General features: G+C 37.8%; 2 protein-coding genes across 2 annotated transcripts; both read left to right on the top strand.

Annotated features, from left to right (window-relative positions):
- Window positions 1-485: 485 nt before the first annotated feature.
- LOC115416243 (actin-related protein 2/3 complex subunit 5-like) lies at window positions 486-6073 on the top strand. The gene is made up of 4 exons (XM_030129990.1): window positions 486-729; window positions 2964-3036; window positions 3616-3792; window positions 5944-6073. The coding sequence occupies exons 1-4, from the start codon at window positions 590-592 to the stop codon at window positions 6004-6006; spliced, it is 453 nt and encodes a 150-aa protein (XP_029985850.1). The 5' UTR covers window positions 486-589; the 3' UTR covers window positions 6007-6073.
- A 3242-nt stretch (window positions 6074-9315) lies between these two features.
- LOC115416240 (E3 ubiquitin-protein ligase RING2-like) lies at window positions 9316-17336 on the top strand. Its single transcript, XM_030129987.1, is given in 11 exon segments — window positions 9316-9359; window positions 11063-11130; window positions 13126-13222; window positions 13546-13706; window positions 14999-15081; window positions 15211-15312; window positions 15315-15336; window positions 15427-15526; window positions 16053-16225; window positions 16388-16577; window positions 16790-17336. Coding segments are annotated over 10 exon segments (1050 nt in total). The 5' UTR covers window positions 9316-9359; window positions 11063-11110; the 3' UTR covers window positions 16892-17336.
- Window positions 17337-18857: the final 1521 nt, after the last annotated feature.

The raw sequence follows: 18857 nt of genomic DNA, 5'->3' as shown, positions 1-18857 counted from the left end.
CACATTCCTTCTTTTGTGTGTTTTTCTTATGTCAGTATTTCTCTCTGTATTTGTTCTTCGATTACCATTTAGCATTAACTTTGTATCTGTTTACCCGTTGGATGTATGTTCCCTTGGTTGTTTTTTGTAAAGCGTCTTTGAGTACTTAGAAAAGCGCTATATAAAACTGATGTATTATTATTATTATTATTATTATATATTAATAATAATATATATAATATTTTTTCTTAATTTAATTCAAGACTGTGAATTTTTGACTTTGCATAAACATCCCAAGGGCCGGACTGGACCCTTTGGTGGGCCGCATTCGGCCCCCGGGCCACATGTTTGACACCCCTGGGTTAAATAATGGGCTGTATGTGTGCGCTGGACTGAAGTAAATGTGTGCGGCACCCTCCTGTCCTGCAGGGGGCGCTGTGTCTGTCCGCAGTGTCCGTCCTCCAGCATCTCCAAAAAAGAAGAAGAAAAATAGGAGGAAGTGCGGAAATCCGGAAGCGGTGAAATCTGGACAGCACAGCAGGAAGAATTTGCTGTCCATATCGTTTAGACTCTTTTTTTAGGGTGATAAAACCTTTACACATTATCCAACATGTCGACAGCTGCACATTCTGACAAGTTCAGGAAAGTAGACGTGGATGAATACGACGAGAACAAGTTTGTGGATGAGGAAGATGGAGGAGATAACCAGGGTGGACCAGACGAAGCAGAAGTGGACGCTCTACTCAGACAATATCCTTTAGTTTGATGACTTTATGGACTTTTTTTCAGATTCTGATTTAAAGACAGTCTAATGCAGGGAAATCTACCTGAGTACGGTATGTCATGGACATCTGCTGCTAACGTTGTAGCCGGTAGCTAACATAAGGCTAATTGATTCTTAAATGCGGTTAATATTCCAATTCGTCTAAGTTAAGGGGTTTTAATTGCAGAAATGTTAAATGTGCATTAGATTTATATGATTTAATATTCTCAGTTGGCTTCAGAATGTCGTTGTATTTCTGTCAAAGTAGCATTTCCGGGTGTCAGTTCATATGGGGTGTGGTCGCTTCCAGAGGTAGTAGACATATTCAGAAGTACTAACACCACCTGTGGAAATACTCAAGTAAAATGACCTGCAATCAAAACCTGACTTACCTAAAAGTAAATAAGTATTATCAGCAAAGTATATAAAGTATCACAAGTCAAAGTGGCCATTGTGCAGTAAAATGGTCATTGATTTACTAATATTTATGGTGTTTTTCTCAGTACTTGACAGTTGCATGAAGTTTATTATTTGGGATTTACTGCAATAGATGTTTAATGTTTGGATATTCTGAACAGCTTTATATATTTTGGGGTAGTTTATCCTGCTGCAGTGCGTATGTTCTAACATTAGAAAAATTATGATGTAGAGGAAGTAAGCTGTCAGACAAATGAAGGGCCAAAAAAAAAAAAAAAATCCATGCATGCTTCTGAGATGTAGAATAGTAGAACTGTATATATTCAAGAACTAATGCAAAGTGTTTGGATAAAGTGCTTAATTAAGGTCCACCATTGCGTATAGAGTGTAGATTCTTGACTCTTAAATCATTAGTTTATTTGTTAACAGTTTTGTCTTCACATTACCCAAATTTAGAACCACTCATAAATGTTTTTATGTGTCTGTATGTGAGGTGAAACTCTGGAACAGTTTGGACATCCAACACAAGCAATGCCAAAATATCCACCGATTTAATCTGCTATACAAAAATATGGTCTGGTCCCGGTATGAAGATGGAGGGTCTTAAAACTGATGTTCCACAAATACTCTGTCTTAAATGTTCATGTGTTGTTGTTCCTCATCTAGTTGGTATGTGTTGTCCCTTACCTTCTGATATTGTTCTTACCATTGCTGGTATGGCTGCCCTTTACCATTAGTAGTTTTTGTTTTTTTTCTTACCATTATTGGTGTATAATTATTGCTGTTCTTTACCACTTGTGGTATTGCAGTTTTTGTTTTTACCATTGTTGGTATGTAATTATTATCATGTAAGTTGACAGTTAACTGTTACCTGTGGTAACACCACCAGGAATGTACTTTGTTTCTATTTCTTTATACACTTGTTGGTTATGCAATGTAAATACTGTCAAATGAGTTTATTCTAATTTGGTTTAGGCCTATTTTATTCTGTTTTGTCCATTGTTCTGACTTGAAGTCGAAGGACAGGAGTGAGTATTTAAAATGTTATTAGGTTCAGTTATTTGATGATGAGAATGGGGTTGGGATTAAATAAGTTTTCTTCTTCCCACTCCTTTTCAAGTATAAATGAATGATTTTTTTTTGGGGGGGGGGGGGGGATTTTGAATTTGCTTGTAGCCTATAAATGCTCGAAATAAACAAACGAATGAATGAATGAACTTCACTGTTGTTACATTAGACATGGATTCTAACACAGGTCGAGTTCACTCATTTCTTTTAATCGTGAGATGTAGAATTTCCTTAGCAGTTGTTTAAATAATTAAAATAGCCTGAAATTACATCAGGATGCATGGCAGATAGTTGGGCTCATGGGATATACTCTTTTGAAATGATGTTGCCACTGAGTGAACTTTTCAGCCAGTATTCTCTTGCCTTCTGCTGTTTGCATGTTACGGATTCCAAGTTCAGCAACAACAGCATACAACCTTCATCAACACAATGAAAATAACTAGGTTTGACTACAACATATATTTTGTGCAATGTTTTCTTTTTTGCGGGAATTTAGCAAATTAAATAATATGGTTTTACTCACCAAACACTCCACCAAAAGTTCTGCTCTGACCTATTCTAGCATTGGCACTCTGTGTTACTTTTGTATTTGAAGCTCCAGGTAAACTCAGGCAGAGTACACATACATAATACACCCAGTTTTTTTTCCTTTAATTTGTCATTGTCTGTAGTTGGGTAAAAGGAAAGTTGGTGCATTTTGTTGTTGAAGTGTTTAGTCCTTGACTGTTATCTGCACGGGAAACCTGAATGGAGCTCTTCTAGCTGTGCTCAAGGATCCTCCTATCACCACCAAGAACCAGAATGTTAAGGTATTATCATGTGTTTTCCAGCTTTTACCAAAATGCATTGTTACTGAACATTTCCAGGCGTCTATGACTTTATATATATATAGTCTACAGGGGTTGGACAAAATAATGGAAACACCTTCACCTCAAGATGATAATGCCCCAATCCATACAGCTAGAACTGTTAAAGAATGGCATGAGGAACATTCTAATGAAGTTGAGCATCTCGTATGGCCGGCACAGTCCTCAGACCTCAACAGTATTGAGCATTTATGGTCAGTTTTAGAGATTCAAGTAAGACGTCGATTTCCACCGCCATCGTCTCTAAAAGAGTTGGAGGGTATTCTAACTGAAGAATGGCTTGAAAATTCCTTTGGAAACAATTCACAAGTTGTATGAATCAATACCTCGGAGAATTGAGGCTGTAATTGCCTCAAAAGGCGGACCTACACATATTAAATTATATTTTGTTGATTTTTTAAGGTGTTTCCATTATTTTGTCCAACCCCCGTATGTTGTATGCAGCCGTATGGTGAAATGGTTCATGCTTGTGTGGGTGAGCTTTTATTTACCTCTTCTGTCTCCATGCGTTTGTGTGTGCAGGAGCGAGCAGAGCTGCTGGTGGTCCGAGTGCTGAGCAGTTTTAAGAGCAGTGACATTGAGAAGGCTGTGGGCTCACTGGATAGAGCAGGAGTGGACCTGCTGATGAAATACATTTACAGAGGCTTTGAGAAACCCTCTGACAACAGCAGTGCAGTACTGCTACAGTGGCACGAAAAGGTACAAAACATCAAAAATGGAAAACACTATTTGTAATTAACATAATAGGTCATATATGAAGCTAGAAGAGAACCCTGGAGCATACATACGTCCACCAAGATGTCACAGTCCTCTATCACAAAAGTCATATCTAACAATATGATGAAAATATGGATAGTCATAGTTAACAGAGGAGCTATTTCTGTCTAAAATTTTGAAAAATATCCTAAAAAAGAAACAGAATAAATACAAGTAAACTATAAGCTCTCAATTTGTGGAGTGTATAATTCAAAGACTTTTTTCCATGTGGTCATTTGACAGATTTGCCATGGGATCATTTTGTACAGACTATTTATTCAGTTGATTTAAGTTGTATCATGAAATACATTGTTACCAGTGCATGGACCTGCCTCAGGATCAGGACATTTGATTTTGGTCATATTGCACAGCTCTGTTACATAGTGAAAAAAAATTCTCCAGCCTGCTCCACTTTAGCTGGAACTGCGTCAACATTTCATGGGTTAATCTTTGGCCTATGCCCCACCTTCCCACCAATATACATGAAAATAGTAACAGTAATCATTTTTAAATATGTGTACAAATACATTATTGCCTATTGATGCTTTAAGCAGTATTTTATACTTCCATATTTGTTAACAAATCCAGTTTTCAATGAGGATTGGTGGCATAGTTGTAACCATCACCTGCTGGCCATTTACTCTGCAGTATAAAACTGTGCCATGAGTTTACTGCTGTAGACTGATTTACAGCCAAACAAAAGAACAAACAAATCCAGTGGAACCAAGTCTTATAAACAGTTATTTAAAACTGTACTTGGCACCTGACATTTTGCGGCTTCAAACAAAATATCGTGTCATAACAATTTAATCACAAACCCCAAAAAGTACTATAGGCCTAAATATCATTTGTAAGAGCATTCCGTTGAATCAGAATATTCTAACATAACAATCTATATGTAAAGGCCAAAGACAGTAAAGTGTCTGTCTGTCTTGAGGCTTAATATCTGTGAAATTGAGGCATAGGTTTTTGGTTCCTGCACAAAAACTTTGCAGAAATAGCAAATAAATATAGCTTCATTTTTGAAGGCCCAGTACTTTTCACGAAACTGGCCAATGTAGTTTTTAACAGTGTTTTTGTGGTTATGAATGAATAAAAAAAGATGAGCTTAGAAGCAAGGTTATTATCGTTAACGAAAACTAACGAAATGACGAAAACTAGAATTGAAAAAACATTTTAGTGAACTGAAATAAATAAAAAGATAATTAAAAGGAAAAAAAATAACTAACTGAAACTGTATCGTGTGTTTACAAAACTAACTGAAACGGATAAAAATTATGGATAAAATTCCCTTCGTTTTTGTCTTTGTCAATGTCGGATTGATATGAAAGCGATTTATTTCCCTCAAGCAATTTTAGCTAGTGGCACCATACGACACTTTTTGGTCCGTCACTTGTGTTCACTTGTGGTTTCCAGTGTCTTCTGGTCCCACTCTACCTGGAAACATGGAGACTAAAGCAGCGAGTCCTGTCTGGGATTGATTTGAATAGGAGCACAGAGAGAAGAGAAAAGAGACCACTGAACTACAACTGAACTACAATTAAACTAAAATTAATACTAAAACTAAACTAAAACTAAGCATTTAGAAAAAAATCAAAACTAATAAAAACTAGTAAACCCGCTCTAAAAACTAATTAAAACAAACTGAATTAGAGAAAAAAAGTCAAAACTAAATAAAACTAAACTATAATGAACAAGAAAAGCACTCGGAGGGTGCAGACCTCCGCCAGGACAGATCTGCCTCCTGTGTTTTGTTTGTTTGTTATTTGTTAGCAAGATAACTCAAAAATTTATGGACAGATTACCACCAAAATTAACTCGTTTCTTCCTTGTGCCAGCTTCAACATTTCCAGAAAATTTCATGAAAATCCATCCATCTAACAAACAAGCAAACAAACACGCATGCACGCACACAAAGCAAAGCGATCACAGTACCTCCTGGAGGAGGTAAAAATCCAAAACTATTATAACCTTGCTTAGAAGAGAACCACACTGATTCTTGTCCACACTAGTCCATGAACCCATTGTTGGTGTTGCTCAGGCTCTCGTTGATGTTCACTTGACTTGATGTCTGCATGTCGTGTCTGTCCTCAGGCTCTTGCGGTGGGAGGGGTGGGCTCTATAGTTCGAGTCCTGACTGCCAGGAAGACCGTCTGATCGTGCCGGTCCCCACAGACACCAACTGTGACCCAAAACCACCGGAGCTGATGACAGGGACGTGTCTTTCATGTTTAATCCTCTTGGACATGATTCCCATTTATTTATATTGGAGCTGAGTGTCTTCCTGATGCCATTATGTCCTTTTTTTCTGCATTCATTTTTCACTTCTCTGGGATTTTCATGCTCTGGCTGTAAGGCAGGGTGGTGCTGGCACCTCACTTCCTGTCTGTTTGCCAGCCGTGCAGAGAGAACACACACATTTCAGAAGCTTCACCCACACAGACACACTCTTCTCCAAAGCAGCTCCTTTCAAACTGCTTCACTGATGCCTCCGCTGGCTCATTGTATCCTCTCGCCTCCTCTGCTGTTTTCTTCTCCTCCTCTGCCTCTGACTCATTCAAGTTGAGGGAATGGAAAGGTTTGTTCTTGAATGGAGTGGTGACCCGTGCAGGGTGTGTCCCTGCCTTTTGCTTAATGCATGTTGGGATCCCCCCCACCCCCCATCATTTTTTTCAACATCTTTTTCTTTTTCTTTTTTTTTTTTTACTTTCACCGACACCACATTATGTACAGCCTGACTTCTAGGGTGTACTGCTTAGATTCTTTGTTTTTATATCTGAATAAAAATCTCAATAATGCGCTGAACCTGAGCATTGATTTCTTTATTTGTCTCTAAGAAGAAGCTGCAGATTAATAAAGGTAGCAAATGAACTGATATTCTAATTGTTAGGAAGTTAGTAATTGCAGCTGTGAAGGAAATGGTTAGATTTTTATATTAAGTGGGTAAATCTACATAAGATTTCAGGAAAACATGCTAGTAGTTATTGTGGTGCAAAATAGTCCTTGTCAGTGTTTTACTATTATATGTTTTTGGATTAATTTTTCTTGTGCCTTAATGTCCATGTTACCTATTTCTATCATAGATGTTTAAATTTGAGCTCATTTGAACTTATTCAGTACTGTTAGTAGTTAAATCTACAGCAGTGCTTCATATTCTATAAAATTACATGTTTGTAGTACTGTTATCCTGTGAAACCAAGTATCTTTAAAGTCAACAGGACTGTTTCTGCCTTCAAGGCAGTGCATTTTCCAATGAATCAAAAAAAGTATTTATCTCAAGACAGACAATTTCTTTACCTATACAAGAACACATCATCCATCAGTTTATCAAATGACAGACAAAATCAATATTTTTTTTATTTTCACTTTACAGGAAGGGATGAAAAGGTGTAACCCGTAATGGCTTCACAGAACCTAAAGTTATGTCAACCTCTATTATCAAAATTGCCCGTATACTGTATATATTAGTAAATATATGTATATTTTAAATAGTCTGATTCCAAAATATTCTTAATCTACTCAGAGTTCTTGTACATTTTAATCACATTCTATGCACATTATCATAGTACTTTTGAGGTGAGGAGGTTAGTATATTCCATCGTGGTTGGATATATTAGGCAGCAAGTGAACATTTAGTTCTTGAGGCTGATATGTTGAAAGTTGCAAAACGAGCAATATAAATAAAAAAATACAATATAGCCTACCCACTGACAGGTCCCATTATAATGAGATAATCAAAACTAATACCACTTTGCCTGTCAGTGGTCAGAATGTTCCGGCTGATCAGTGCATATGTCTGTAATAAGATAACTTTTGGCTTTGTTTCTTTCAGTATTAATGTAGCAAACCACAGTAGAAAATATTAATTAATCAATAGATGTAAAGAGAAAGCAATGCTACAACAAAAAGGTATGCAGAATTTTTCTGATCAACCTTCCTCATTATTTCAATTCTTCATTTCTTTCTTTATTTATCTTTGTTCATCTAATTTTGATATTCAATATTTCAAAGCTTCAAAGCTTCTTTCACTCTTTTTTATCATAGATTCTTGTGTAATAATAGTGATAAATCCATTTGGATAAATTGCATATAAAATTGAATTAAAATGTTATGTTAACATTTCAACATTTCAGTGATGTAAAGGCTTGTTGTCATAACTTAACCCATATTTTGTGGCAACTTCAACATTAATTCTATCTACATTTAACCCAGTGGTTTCCAATTTTTGGCTCGTGACCCCATTTTAACATCACAAATTTTGGTGACCCCAGACATTCAAAACAGAGACTTTTTTTGCTAAAATTAATTGGTTTTGGATCATGTAATAGTTTGCTATACAATATGCAAATAAATGTTAATTTTAGACACATTTAGTCTATATAATGTCTATTATTGTGGACAGAGGCAGTAAATCCAGGTGTAGATTACTGCACAAAGGCTCAGGATCTGTCCAGTAGTCAGCTGGGATTTACAAGGAGGACAATTAATACTGAACAAACAAGAACTGAAACTATGAATGATGAAAGAGCTGCAGCATCTGAAACTGACCACAATGAACATTTGACAGATAAACAGAAGCACAGTGCTGCAGATTCACACTCACAGTTTGTCATGTCTGTTATGGATTTGATTGTCTCTCTCAGCTCACCATATATTTTTTATTAGTAGGTTATTTTAAAATTTTTTATCAATTACTTGGATTTCCAGGCAACCCCATGTGGGGTCCTGACCCAAGGCTGAAAAACACTGATCTAACCTTTCCCAAGTGATTTATTACCAGGTATTCTAAATCCTCTACATTTTGCTTTGTTTTTTTCCAGTTAGTGATCATGTTGATTCTTATAAAAGTTCAGAATAAATTCAAAGATTATTATATCATAACTGAAAACTGAAGAAACAGTGACTTCTTCAGCAAAATATATCAGTAACTGAATATAAAAATAAATGTCTACAACCACTACAAGTCATTTGTACAAACCACAGGAGTTTTATTGGTGAATTAATTTTGCAGATGACAGTGATTCCACTTTCACTATCAAACCGGTGCTCTTCCAAAGAAAACATCTGATGTTGCTGAAAAGCTGATCTGAAATGCATTTACCTGAATTATTTCAAAGTATGATATGTTTTTTTTATTTCTGCTTCAGATCAGTTGATACTTTGGTCACTGGTGGTTGTTTAGGTCTTTGAGGGTTAAATGTCGCTGTTTTCTCTGTCCTTTGTGTGCGTTCCGTTACTTTTCCTTGGCAGTAATAATACTACGCGCCCACATTCCGTTGATTTGAGAGCCCCCCCCCCCCCCCCCCCCCCCCCCCCCCCCCCCCCCCCCCCCCCCCCCCCCCCCCCCCCCCACCCCCCCCCCCCCCCCCCCCCCCCCCCCCCCCCCCCCCCCCCCCCCCCCCCCTTTGGCAAGGCCTCAATTTCCCAGAATGCACCGTTGCTTTTGCATCCGCCATATTGCCTTCACCTCAACGCGCTGGCTGGATCGGCTCGTATCCACAACTGAAAATGTAAGTACAGAAACAATCATATTTATGCAAGCTACAATCATTCCATCTTAATGCCTAGAATTGTGTGTTTGTGACTGTGCGTATACGAGTTTGCACCTGTTTAAATTCCGGATATAACCAGCTAAATCTTACAGTCAAGCTCTTCAGATTGGTGCGTCGGCTCATTCTCTGTTGTTGTTTTCCCTCTGTCACAACGACAAATTACATTCACGATTCCCGTACAATATTTCACATAATACCTATCCTTACCTTTGGGGTTTTTTAGTGTAAACGGACATACATATACTATATCGTGCCTTTATTAATTCTGTGCCTTCTGTGGGCTACAAAATGGCATTTATTCAGCGAATATTCCCGGTAATGTTAACGTTACGGAGAATAGCCAGCCTCTGGGGTAGCTAGTTAGCATTAGCCATTAGCCACATTCATTTTGCATGAAATCAGTGCGCGGGGTCTGTCTATTAGCTGCATTAAGACAATCACTGAATAGTCTTTGTCTTCCGCTAGCTAGCAAAATACAACACTTGCAGAAAATGTATCTGTGTGATTCAGTTGATAGGGCATGTAAGGGTTTGTTTGTTGGTGTACATTGGTGGCACATGGATTCACGGAATGTGTAAGACCTGGTCTAAAATTTGATTTGATTTTGATTTAGTGATTTATTCCGAACATGCAATGAAATTTAACATGCATGCACTAGCAAAGCATACATAATAATACAAATATCAAGAATAATAACAATCTTAGTCAGAAGAAAAGCACAATAATTCCATTTACGTGTCCGAAAAGGGTTTGGCAGAAGTGCAACTTATTTAATTCCACCCCCCTCCCTACATTATTTATAATATATGTCCCTCTTCCTTTTACGTTACTCTTCTATATTTATATATCTATTCTCACACATTCACACACTCAATCATCCATATACACATATATACGTTTATACAAATACATATATAGAATCTTTTACCAATGCCTTTCTTAGTTGTGCTGGCAAATAATAAACAAATCATAACTAACTCAAGGAAGGAAATATCTACATAAACAACAGTGAACATATGGTGACAAATAATAACCCTTTTCCCTATATCTTGTGAAAAACATGTAATAATTTAAACAAACCTAACAATGTAATGATATACTTGGTTTTGTTTTCTAGATATTTTTGAAGTGATGTGAAGAGATACAGTAGTTCACCTGTAATCACCCAGTGATTTTAATGTGCACACCCCCCACACTGTTCCCTGATATCTGTCATGACATGTATGGAAGCATGGAAAGAAAAAATACAAAAGGAGCGATTTTTCTAATGTCAAACTGCTATGGCTTTGGATTAATACATAATTTATGAGTTTCAGAGAGTTTTTGCGTAATTAAAATTGTGGAAATAATCCTGATTATAAGAAAATGTAATTATAAAGGAAAAGCAGTCAGTAAACAGACAAGGAACATAAGGGGGCATGGTCAGAGATTATAAAATAGCAAGGATTGAGAAACATGCGGTTTTGAGATGGCTGAGAACTGACCTATGGACCTTAGTCACAAACTCCCCTAACCCCTTCAATGTGAAAGCGTCCAAGTCCAAGCTGAAAGGCCCCAGTAGCTACCTTTTTTGCATCCTTCTACCATTTTTCACCAGTGTATTTGTAGGGCTGGTCCAGTGTCTGTACCTAATCTCGAACCTGCTATTCACATTTCAGCAGTTATTTCCAGAGCAGCATCAACATTTTGGTGGTGTAGAACCAAGAGTCATGTACATCAGCAGCGGGAGGTGGGTTTTTGCAACCGACAAGACCAACTAGCCTTTCATGACAGCCAGTTTTCTTAAAAACAAGAGAGCTAGTGTTGTGTCTCATCTGCCTAATCCAAAAGAGAACAAATAAAGTACAGCTTCAGACTAGAAAGTGGCATGAAAGAGTGACGATAGGCTGTTTAACACACTTAAGTTGGCAATGATTCTAATACTCAGTTTCTTAAATGGAATTACAGACTCTGAGGGGAACATAATTGTGCAAAAGATGAAGAATCTCCCTTGCAGTTTGATGCTCAGTGACACAAATTTATTTATTAGGTCTTTATTGGAAATATATGTCATGTGTTTTCAGTTTCAGAATTTTCAGGGAGAGCATCAGAATAAGATCGGATAAATACACATCTATCTGCTTCTCCTTCTAAACTATCGTTATGATAAAAATACTATCCTCTATGGAAGGACCTGTTTGAAAAGGATGCTCAGGGATAGTTTATAAGTATTTGCAACTTGTCACGAGTTAATTAAAATGAAGCTAAGAAGAAAGAGTTTGACACATCCATTCACAACTAGCTACTTCATCAGTCTATGTGGCTATATGTAGCAGGTCATAACTAGCTGAAAAAGTGTGTAGTACTGATGCTGTGCAGGGCTTGAAATGTTAGGTTGCTTTATTTTAATGGTCTTTTTAACAGCAGGTTAGCACTGACAACCTACCAGGCCACTAATGCCCAGTATTTGACCCCAGTGGACTGGTTATCAATTTGCCTCTAAGTTCAGACTGCTGGTGTATGGAGGGTTTATTGAAACTGAAACTATTTGGAATTACTGGCAGTGTGTTGGAATACTGGGATAGTGCAGTGAAGTTTTTTTTTTTTTTTTTTCCAGTTAGGTTGGTATTGTTAAGGATTTCAAAACAGTGCATCCAAATTTTAGCATTAAATTAAAACTGTGTTTTCTGTAAAAACATGGATCAAAGAAGAAATACATGCACAATCTCAAAATTTCATTTATGAATTAAATTATGGCTGAAACTACTAATTACAGTGCAGTTATCTGCTTTTTTTTCCTCATTAATTGCTTTGTGTGTAAAATGACAGAAAGTCTGCTTTAGCGCCTTGTAGCCCAGAGTGATGAACTCATATTAGCTATTCCATGTTTTTTAATCAGGATAAGATTTAATTTGTTCTGGAAAAACAGTCAGTTGTCAAGATAGTTGGTGATTGATGTCTTTGGATGAAGTATGGATTAATCTGCTCATTATCTAAGTTATAACCATAGAGAAATAGAAACTATATAGTTCTGACCATCTATGTGTTGATATGGAGCATTCATTTTTTCACTCCTAGTTTATCTGTTGGGTGTCTTATTGTGTTTGTATTCATCTGCTGATTTATAGAACTGTGTTTATTTCACATTCAAACAGAAAAGATAAAATACATCACTTACAGCAATCAACTCTTATTGAAATGTTCTTTGCAATGTCACTCAAAAAGTGTGGGAAAATGTGATTGATTAGGGTGTACATGCCACAGAATAGTGTAGATGTTCCTGAATATCCCTGTGTCTTTGTATGATAAACTCTAAGCCTGTGGAGAACAAAACAAACATGCCAGCTCACTAAAATCTGAGTTATTTTTGTAGTAACTCAAGCATTTTGACCTGCTATCCCCAGCTGTCGTTGTGGACTGAATGACATTGTCCCAGGCAATGTTCTTTGCCTAATTGTGTGTGACAGTATTAAGAGCTAGGGGATGTAGAAATGTACATACTTGTGAAAATAAATTGTACACATTTTGCTCGTTTTTTTCATTTGTGACATTCTCGCAACATTCTGCTTTAATTGTGTACAAAACAAAGCAGGCAGTAAAAGAAATGTGCAAAAGCTGATATTTTAACCATATGTGTCTCCAAAGAAACTGCTACATCCAGAGCTAATTTCCACATAACAATTCACATGTGAACACAGACAAAATAACTAACTAAATCACACTCTGATTTTTTTTTTTTTCTCAGTGTTGCAGTGATGACCCAGACAGTTCAGACTAATGGGGTTCAACCCCTCAGTAAGACCTGGGAGCTGAGCCTCTACGAGTTACAGAGAACTCCTCAGGTAACCGAACACACTGTCTGAAAATGCAGAACAATTTATCAACGCACACAATAACTTCAAAGTTTTCCTTTTAGCTGTAAGACAAGTTTTTTTTTACTGAGGAAAATATCTCTAAAATCATTAATGGCTCCAAACGAGCACATTTAGGCAACTTCACTTAATATCATGTTTGTTAAGATTATCAGGAACTCTCCACATCCTCCTAAAAATAGACGCATCCAAAATTATGTTTCAGTTGATGCATTGAATCATCAATCAGACATGTATCAGGCCACAGACAGATGACCCTAACCTACTTCTCACTCTGTTTCATCCCATTTCAGGAGGCTATAACAGATGGGCTGGAGATAGCAGTGTCACCCAGGTCCTTGCACAGTGAACTAATGTGTCCTATCTGTCTGGACATGTTGAAGAACACAATGACAACCAAAGAATGTCTGCACCGTTTCTGCGCTGATTGTATCATCACAGCTTTGAGATCTGGGTGAGTTTTCCTTTTGCCTGGAGGGATAATGAGGTCTCTGATTATCTCCCTGCAGCCCAGAGGAGCAGCCAGCTGATCTGTGAGAGGCGCTGTGGAAATGACCAGTGGGAACCTCTGAGGGAATAGTGTGTCAGCTTTAGGACAATACTCAAACTGCTAATGTTGGTGCAGGATGAACATACAGGATACCGGATGAAAAGAGAAACATTTGATGCAGTATTATAGTAGGAGACTGGAACACAGCATTACTGTGGCCTCTGATTTCAGTCCTTAGCTACTGTCATCAGCTGTTAAGTCATTGTAGGTAACCTATTATTACACTTAACGACGTTATCAACCACCTGCAGCTTCGACAGAAACTCAGCCCTGAGTCAGTGTTCCTTGAGTTCTAATTTGTTGAATTATAAACTTACATCAGTGTTGTAGATGTATGGTTAGACTTGTCATGATTAGTTGGGTGTAATGTAAATTGGTATTTCAACAATCAAGAACAAACTAAAAAATGTAACAAATCTAGATTTTGTTTGTTTTGTAAATCACCGGTTACCTTTTTTTTTTTTGTGTTAATTTAATATAATATATAGCACAGTAACCCTTCATAGACGCCACTGTAGTCATATTTATTTATTTAACCAGGTAAGTTAGTTGAGAATTGATTCTCATTTTCAATAATGACCTGGACATATAGAGTCAAACAACCAGTCACTCTCACATCCACTAAACTAAACAGTCTATTTAACCGTGCAAATATCTCAGAGTATACCCTTACATTATACTTTTTTTATTAAAATCAAATGATGAAAATTGTTTGGTTGCTTTGGACAAGTGTTTATTAGATCACTGTTGGAGTGGCAGAAGCTGTTTTCTCCATGACTTTGATTATTTATTTATTTGCCATTTATCCATGATTTTTTAATATTTCAGGTGTTCATATATTTATCTACTTCATTATATGGATTACTTTTTCAGCAAATCATTAATACAACAGTTTTCTATCACTTATTAAGCTAGCTACTTTGTGCTTGGCTAACTAGTTGTGTTGTGTTGAAGGGCTACCACCGACTTCAGATTAACATTCATTACTTTTTATTATTTTTACCTGGTTTTTCATTTAGTGAGTATGAAACCTAATATGTCTATCTGACACATGTCTCTATTCCTATGTTATTGTTTTTCCAGGACAAATATGTGCGAAGCCTTTTTCTTTTTTTTTTTTAAATGAAATCCACAGTTACATTGATGTAAATATATAATCAATGAAACCGAAGATTTTATACACTCTGATTTTGCAGTAACAAAGAGTGTCCAACCTGTCGTAAGAAGCTGGTGTCAAAGAGGTCACTGCGTCCAGACCCAAATTTTGATGCTCTGATTAGTAAGTATGCCTCACATCAAGGAGATTTAATATTTTTATTTGGCAGAATGGAACACATTTCACCATTTAATCAGTATTATGTATTGTAATATTTGCTAATTTGGTGTGTAATTATGCATTCCATTTCAGGTAAGATTTATCCCAGCCGTGACGAGTATGAAGCCCACCAGGAGAGAGTGTTGGCGCGCAAACACAACAACCAGCAAGCCCTTTCCCACAGCATAGAAGAGGGCTGAAGATACAGGCCATGACCAGGTGAACACACAACCCCACCACCACACACACACAGACTCAGAGAAAGCTCCTTGTAGACTAATGACAAGGATTTGCATTTGTTTTTGTCAGACTTCAGCGCGGTAAGAGACACACGGTGGAGAATGGAAGTGGAGCTGAGGACAATGGAGACTCGTCCCACTGTAGCAACGCATCTGTTCACAGCAACCAGGTCAGTTTTGAAAAGCCACACCTTACCAAACCTGGACAAAACATACACTTTTTTCATTCTGGTACCTTTTGTAAGCAGGGCCATTATAGTAACAAACAAAATATAAGACAGGAAGTGAATCAAAACTAAAAAGCAATACAATCAACTTGATAAAATTACAAGAAAATGTTGCTTCAAACTTTTTTTGCTTTTGGTGTTACAGTCTCTGATGTGGGGCATGTAATGTAAAGCATTTATGGACAACAACAAATCATGAGAATATTAATAAACAGTGGGTTTGTTTATCATATTTAATGTTATGCATCCCTAGATGCTCTATCAATAAAATTTTCCTCTTACCTGGAAAAACTAAAAGTATGCGTAAATAAAAACTAAACTGAAACCTCAGTCAATTCTTGAAAGTAAATGTAAAACTAAAAGTAGTTACACATGCACCTACACTGAACTTGAATGGAAAAAATAAAAGACAAAATACAAATAAATGAAACCGTAGTGACTAATTACATGTTTTTTTTTCTCCTTGAAGGAGGCAGGTCCAAGCATCAAGCGCACCAAGACGAGCGATGACAGCGGTTTGGACATGGACAATGCTGCTGAGAACGGGGGGGGACTCTGTGATTGAGGGGGAGCCAGTGAAATAGAGCTGGTTTTCAGGCCACATCCCACCTGATGGAGAAAGATGACGGCCATAACAGGTAGGCACATTCAATCTACTCCAAAATTAGCCACTCTCCAGCTACAGTGTAGTCTTTCATCAAACCCACCATACGATGTAAACCTCAGCGCCTCTGCATGCCCACTGACATCACCTTGGACCGTATCCGTCTATATCATTTGCATATTTGCTGTTTGTCACTGTAGTGTGGAGTTTGTCCCTCGCTACATCAAGACATCTGGTAACGCCACCGTGGATCACCTGTCCAAATACCTGGCCGTGCGACTAGCTTTGGAGGAGCTCAGAAGAAACGCTGAGGCCAGTCCTGTTAATGTGGAGGCAGCTTCAGAGAAACAATACACCATCTATATACCAACTGCTGGAAACCAGTTCACTGTGAGTACACAAACACACTGCACCAATTCCAGAGAGGCACAGTCATAGAATGAGTCCAATAGTACTGCTGAAGTGGTGAAATATAGTTAAATACTTTTACTCCTGTACTGAATGTTTCGAACGTTTCTGTTTTTATATATAGGTACTTCGACTACTTTAAAGGATCTGAATACTTCTTCCACCTCTGTTCAACTCCTGCTCTTTGTTTTCAGGTTCTCAATGGTTCTTTCTCCCTGGAGCTTGTCAGTGAAAAGTACTGGAAGGTGAACAAACCCATGGAGCTCTACTTTGCCCCTACGAAAGAACACAAGTAGAAGCACGCCAGTCTATACACATGCATACATGCAAACACACATACACACTCACCAGTATGAGGTAAACAGATGGACTTGGCTACACCTGTGCACACACGAAGTAAGAGGAGGAGGAGGTGGAAATGTGTCTGAAGGAGACGAGGGGCTTTGGTGAAACCCTCAAAAGGACTCTTGTAAAAAGGAAAAAAAACTCCTGTTTTATATTCTCTGTATCTTTCTCCGTGTCTCTTCCTATCTTTGTCTGTAGAAGGTAGCAGGTCAGTACAGCAGCCAGCAGGTACAAGTAAGATGGAATGGACTGCTTCATGTGTACAACAGTGGCTGTAGGCTCTGTCCTACTCTGAAAACCAGGGTCCATTCACAGACTGAGCTAGCACTGTGCTGTTTCCATGTGAGAACAATGTATTTGCCTGTATTTGTATTCAGTAAAGGCCCCTTTAAACTGTGCTGTTTTCAAAGTCCTGAGAGACATGTTTGTTGTTTTTTTTTTCAAGTCAGTGATGGATTTCTTGTCTAAAGCCCAGCCCAGACACAAACTTTGCAACAAGATGACACAGCTCTTGGACATTACAGGCCAAGTGCAGTGACCACTTTTAGAAAGTAGCATTATGTAGTGTATATTTTTCTCAGTATTTATGGGCTGTAGCTCACACTAAAAAGTACAGCGTTATTATCAGTCTTGCTTCTAGTGAAATGCTGATTAGTTTTTTTCCTCTTTTTCAGAGGTGACACCAACTGCTCTGGGAATTCCTTCTTTTTTTTTTTTGTATTCTATGTTTGAGCTGGGCTTTAGATCAGACTGTGACACTCAACCAGTAACTGTGATTACAGGTTTGCTCAAAGTGTTTGGATCAAATTCTCATAATGTCACTGTTCCTGCAAACAGTACACAACATGAAATGACACAAATACATTGGCTTGAAATTGAAGGATTTCTTTTTCCCCTCTACATTGTTATTTATTCTCCATTTTGTGTTTGGTTAACAAAGAAATCTTCATTATAAGAAAGAACTGTTTTTAAGTCAGCCCACGCATCATGCTGTTTGTGATCACTGTCATACAAATTTATGAAACAACCTTTTAATATGATGCATATGAACAATAAAAGGTAAATATCTCTTGATTGACATGATTAAATTGCACAAATATCTGTTCAGTTTCTTACAGCTTAAGGGTGAAAGTAAATCCACATGATTCATGGATATATTTGATGATTAACATGATAATGATCCGTTTTTAGGCTCCATCAATGGGACATGAACCCACTTTGAAGGTTATATAATGCACAGTGTAAAGGGGCTTTTAGGAAACGTCTTTGTAATGAATACTAGAAGGAACATGCGTTCATGCTGATGATCTTGGCTGTTCACAATCAGCACCGTGCTGCTGATTCTACAAACTTTTTTCTTTTTTTTTTGCGTTGGGGGACATGTCTTTGGTCTTTGAAATAAAAATTTGTAGAGAACAGTGAAGATAAGAATGGCTGTAACGTAATTTGCCCAGTTTGTTGGAATGGGAAGCCGATGCTGCTACAATGGGGACCACAAATCACAAATGACCGCGATGCTACCAGTGTGAACGCATAACAATCCAGCTGCACCACCAGCGGGGTTAAACCGCAGATGTGGGGTCTTTGTACACCCCCCCGGGTTACGGTGGAGAGTCTACCAGCTGTTGTGTTGATCTGTTGCCTCGTAGGAATCTTCTGATATCTGTGGCTTGTCCTTTTATAAATGTCTTTTGTAACAGAGAGGAAGGAGTGGGTGGGTGTTAGGGATGGGGTAGGGTGGGGTGGGGTGGGGGGGGGGGTATTTTTGCAGCATCGTAGACAGTCGGTCCACTACAGTATTCACTCTCCCTTCCCCTTCCATGGACTGTTACTGAACACTCTGTGCACCTACATGTCACCCGAACCGGCCTCTATTGCGTCTTTACCTGGAGTTCATACGTCCCATCACAGAACATA

The sequence above is a fragment of the Sphaeramia orbicularis genome, unplaced genomic scaffold (genome assembly GCF_902148855.1).
Source record: "Sphaeramia orbicularis unplaced genomic scaffold, fSphaOr1.1, whole genome shotgun sequence".
NCBI classification, from domain to species: domain Eukaryota; kingdom Metazoa; phylum Chordata; class Actinopteri; order Kurtiformes; family Apogonidae; genus Sphaeramia; species Sphaeramia orbicularis.
Note: the sequence above shows the minus strand (reverse complement) of the source record. Positions and strands in the feature narration are given on the sequence as shown.

Coding starts and splice junctions, on each gene's coding strand:
- LOC115416243 (XM_030129990.1), top strand. CDS start 590: ATGTCGACAGCTGCACATTCTGACAAGTTCAGGAAAGTAGACGTGGAT. Junction 730..2,963: donor GTGGACGCTCTACTCAGACA/ATATCCTTTAGT, acceptor TGTTATCTGCAC/GGGAAACCTGAATGGAGCTC. Junction 3,037..3,615: donor CCAAGAACCAGAATGTTAAG/GTATTATCATGT, acceptor TTGTGTGTGCAG/GAGCGAGCAGAGCTGCTGGT.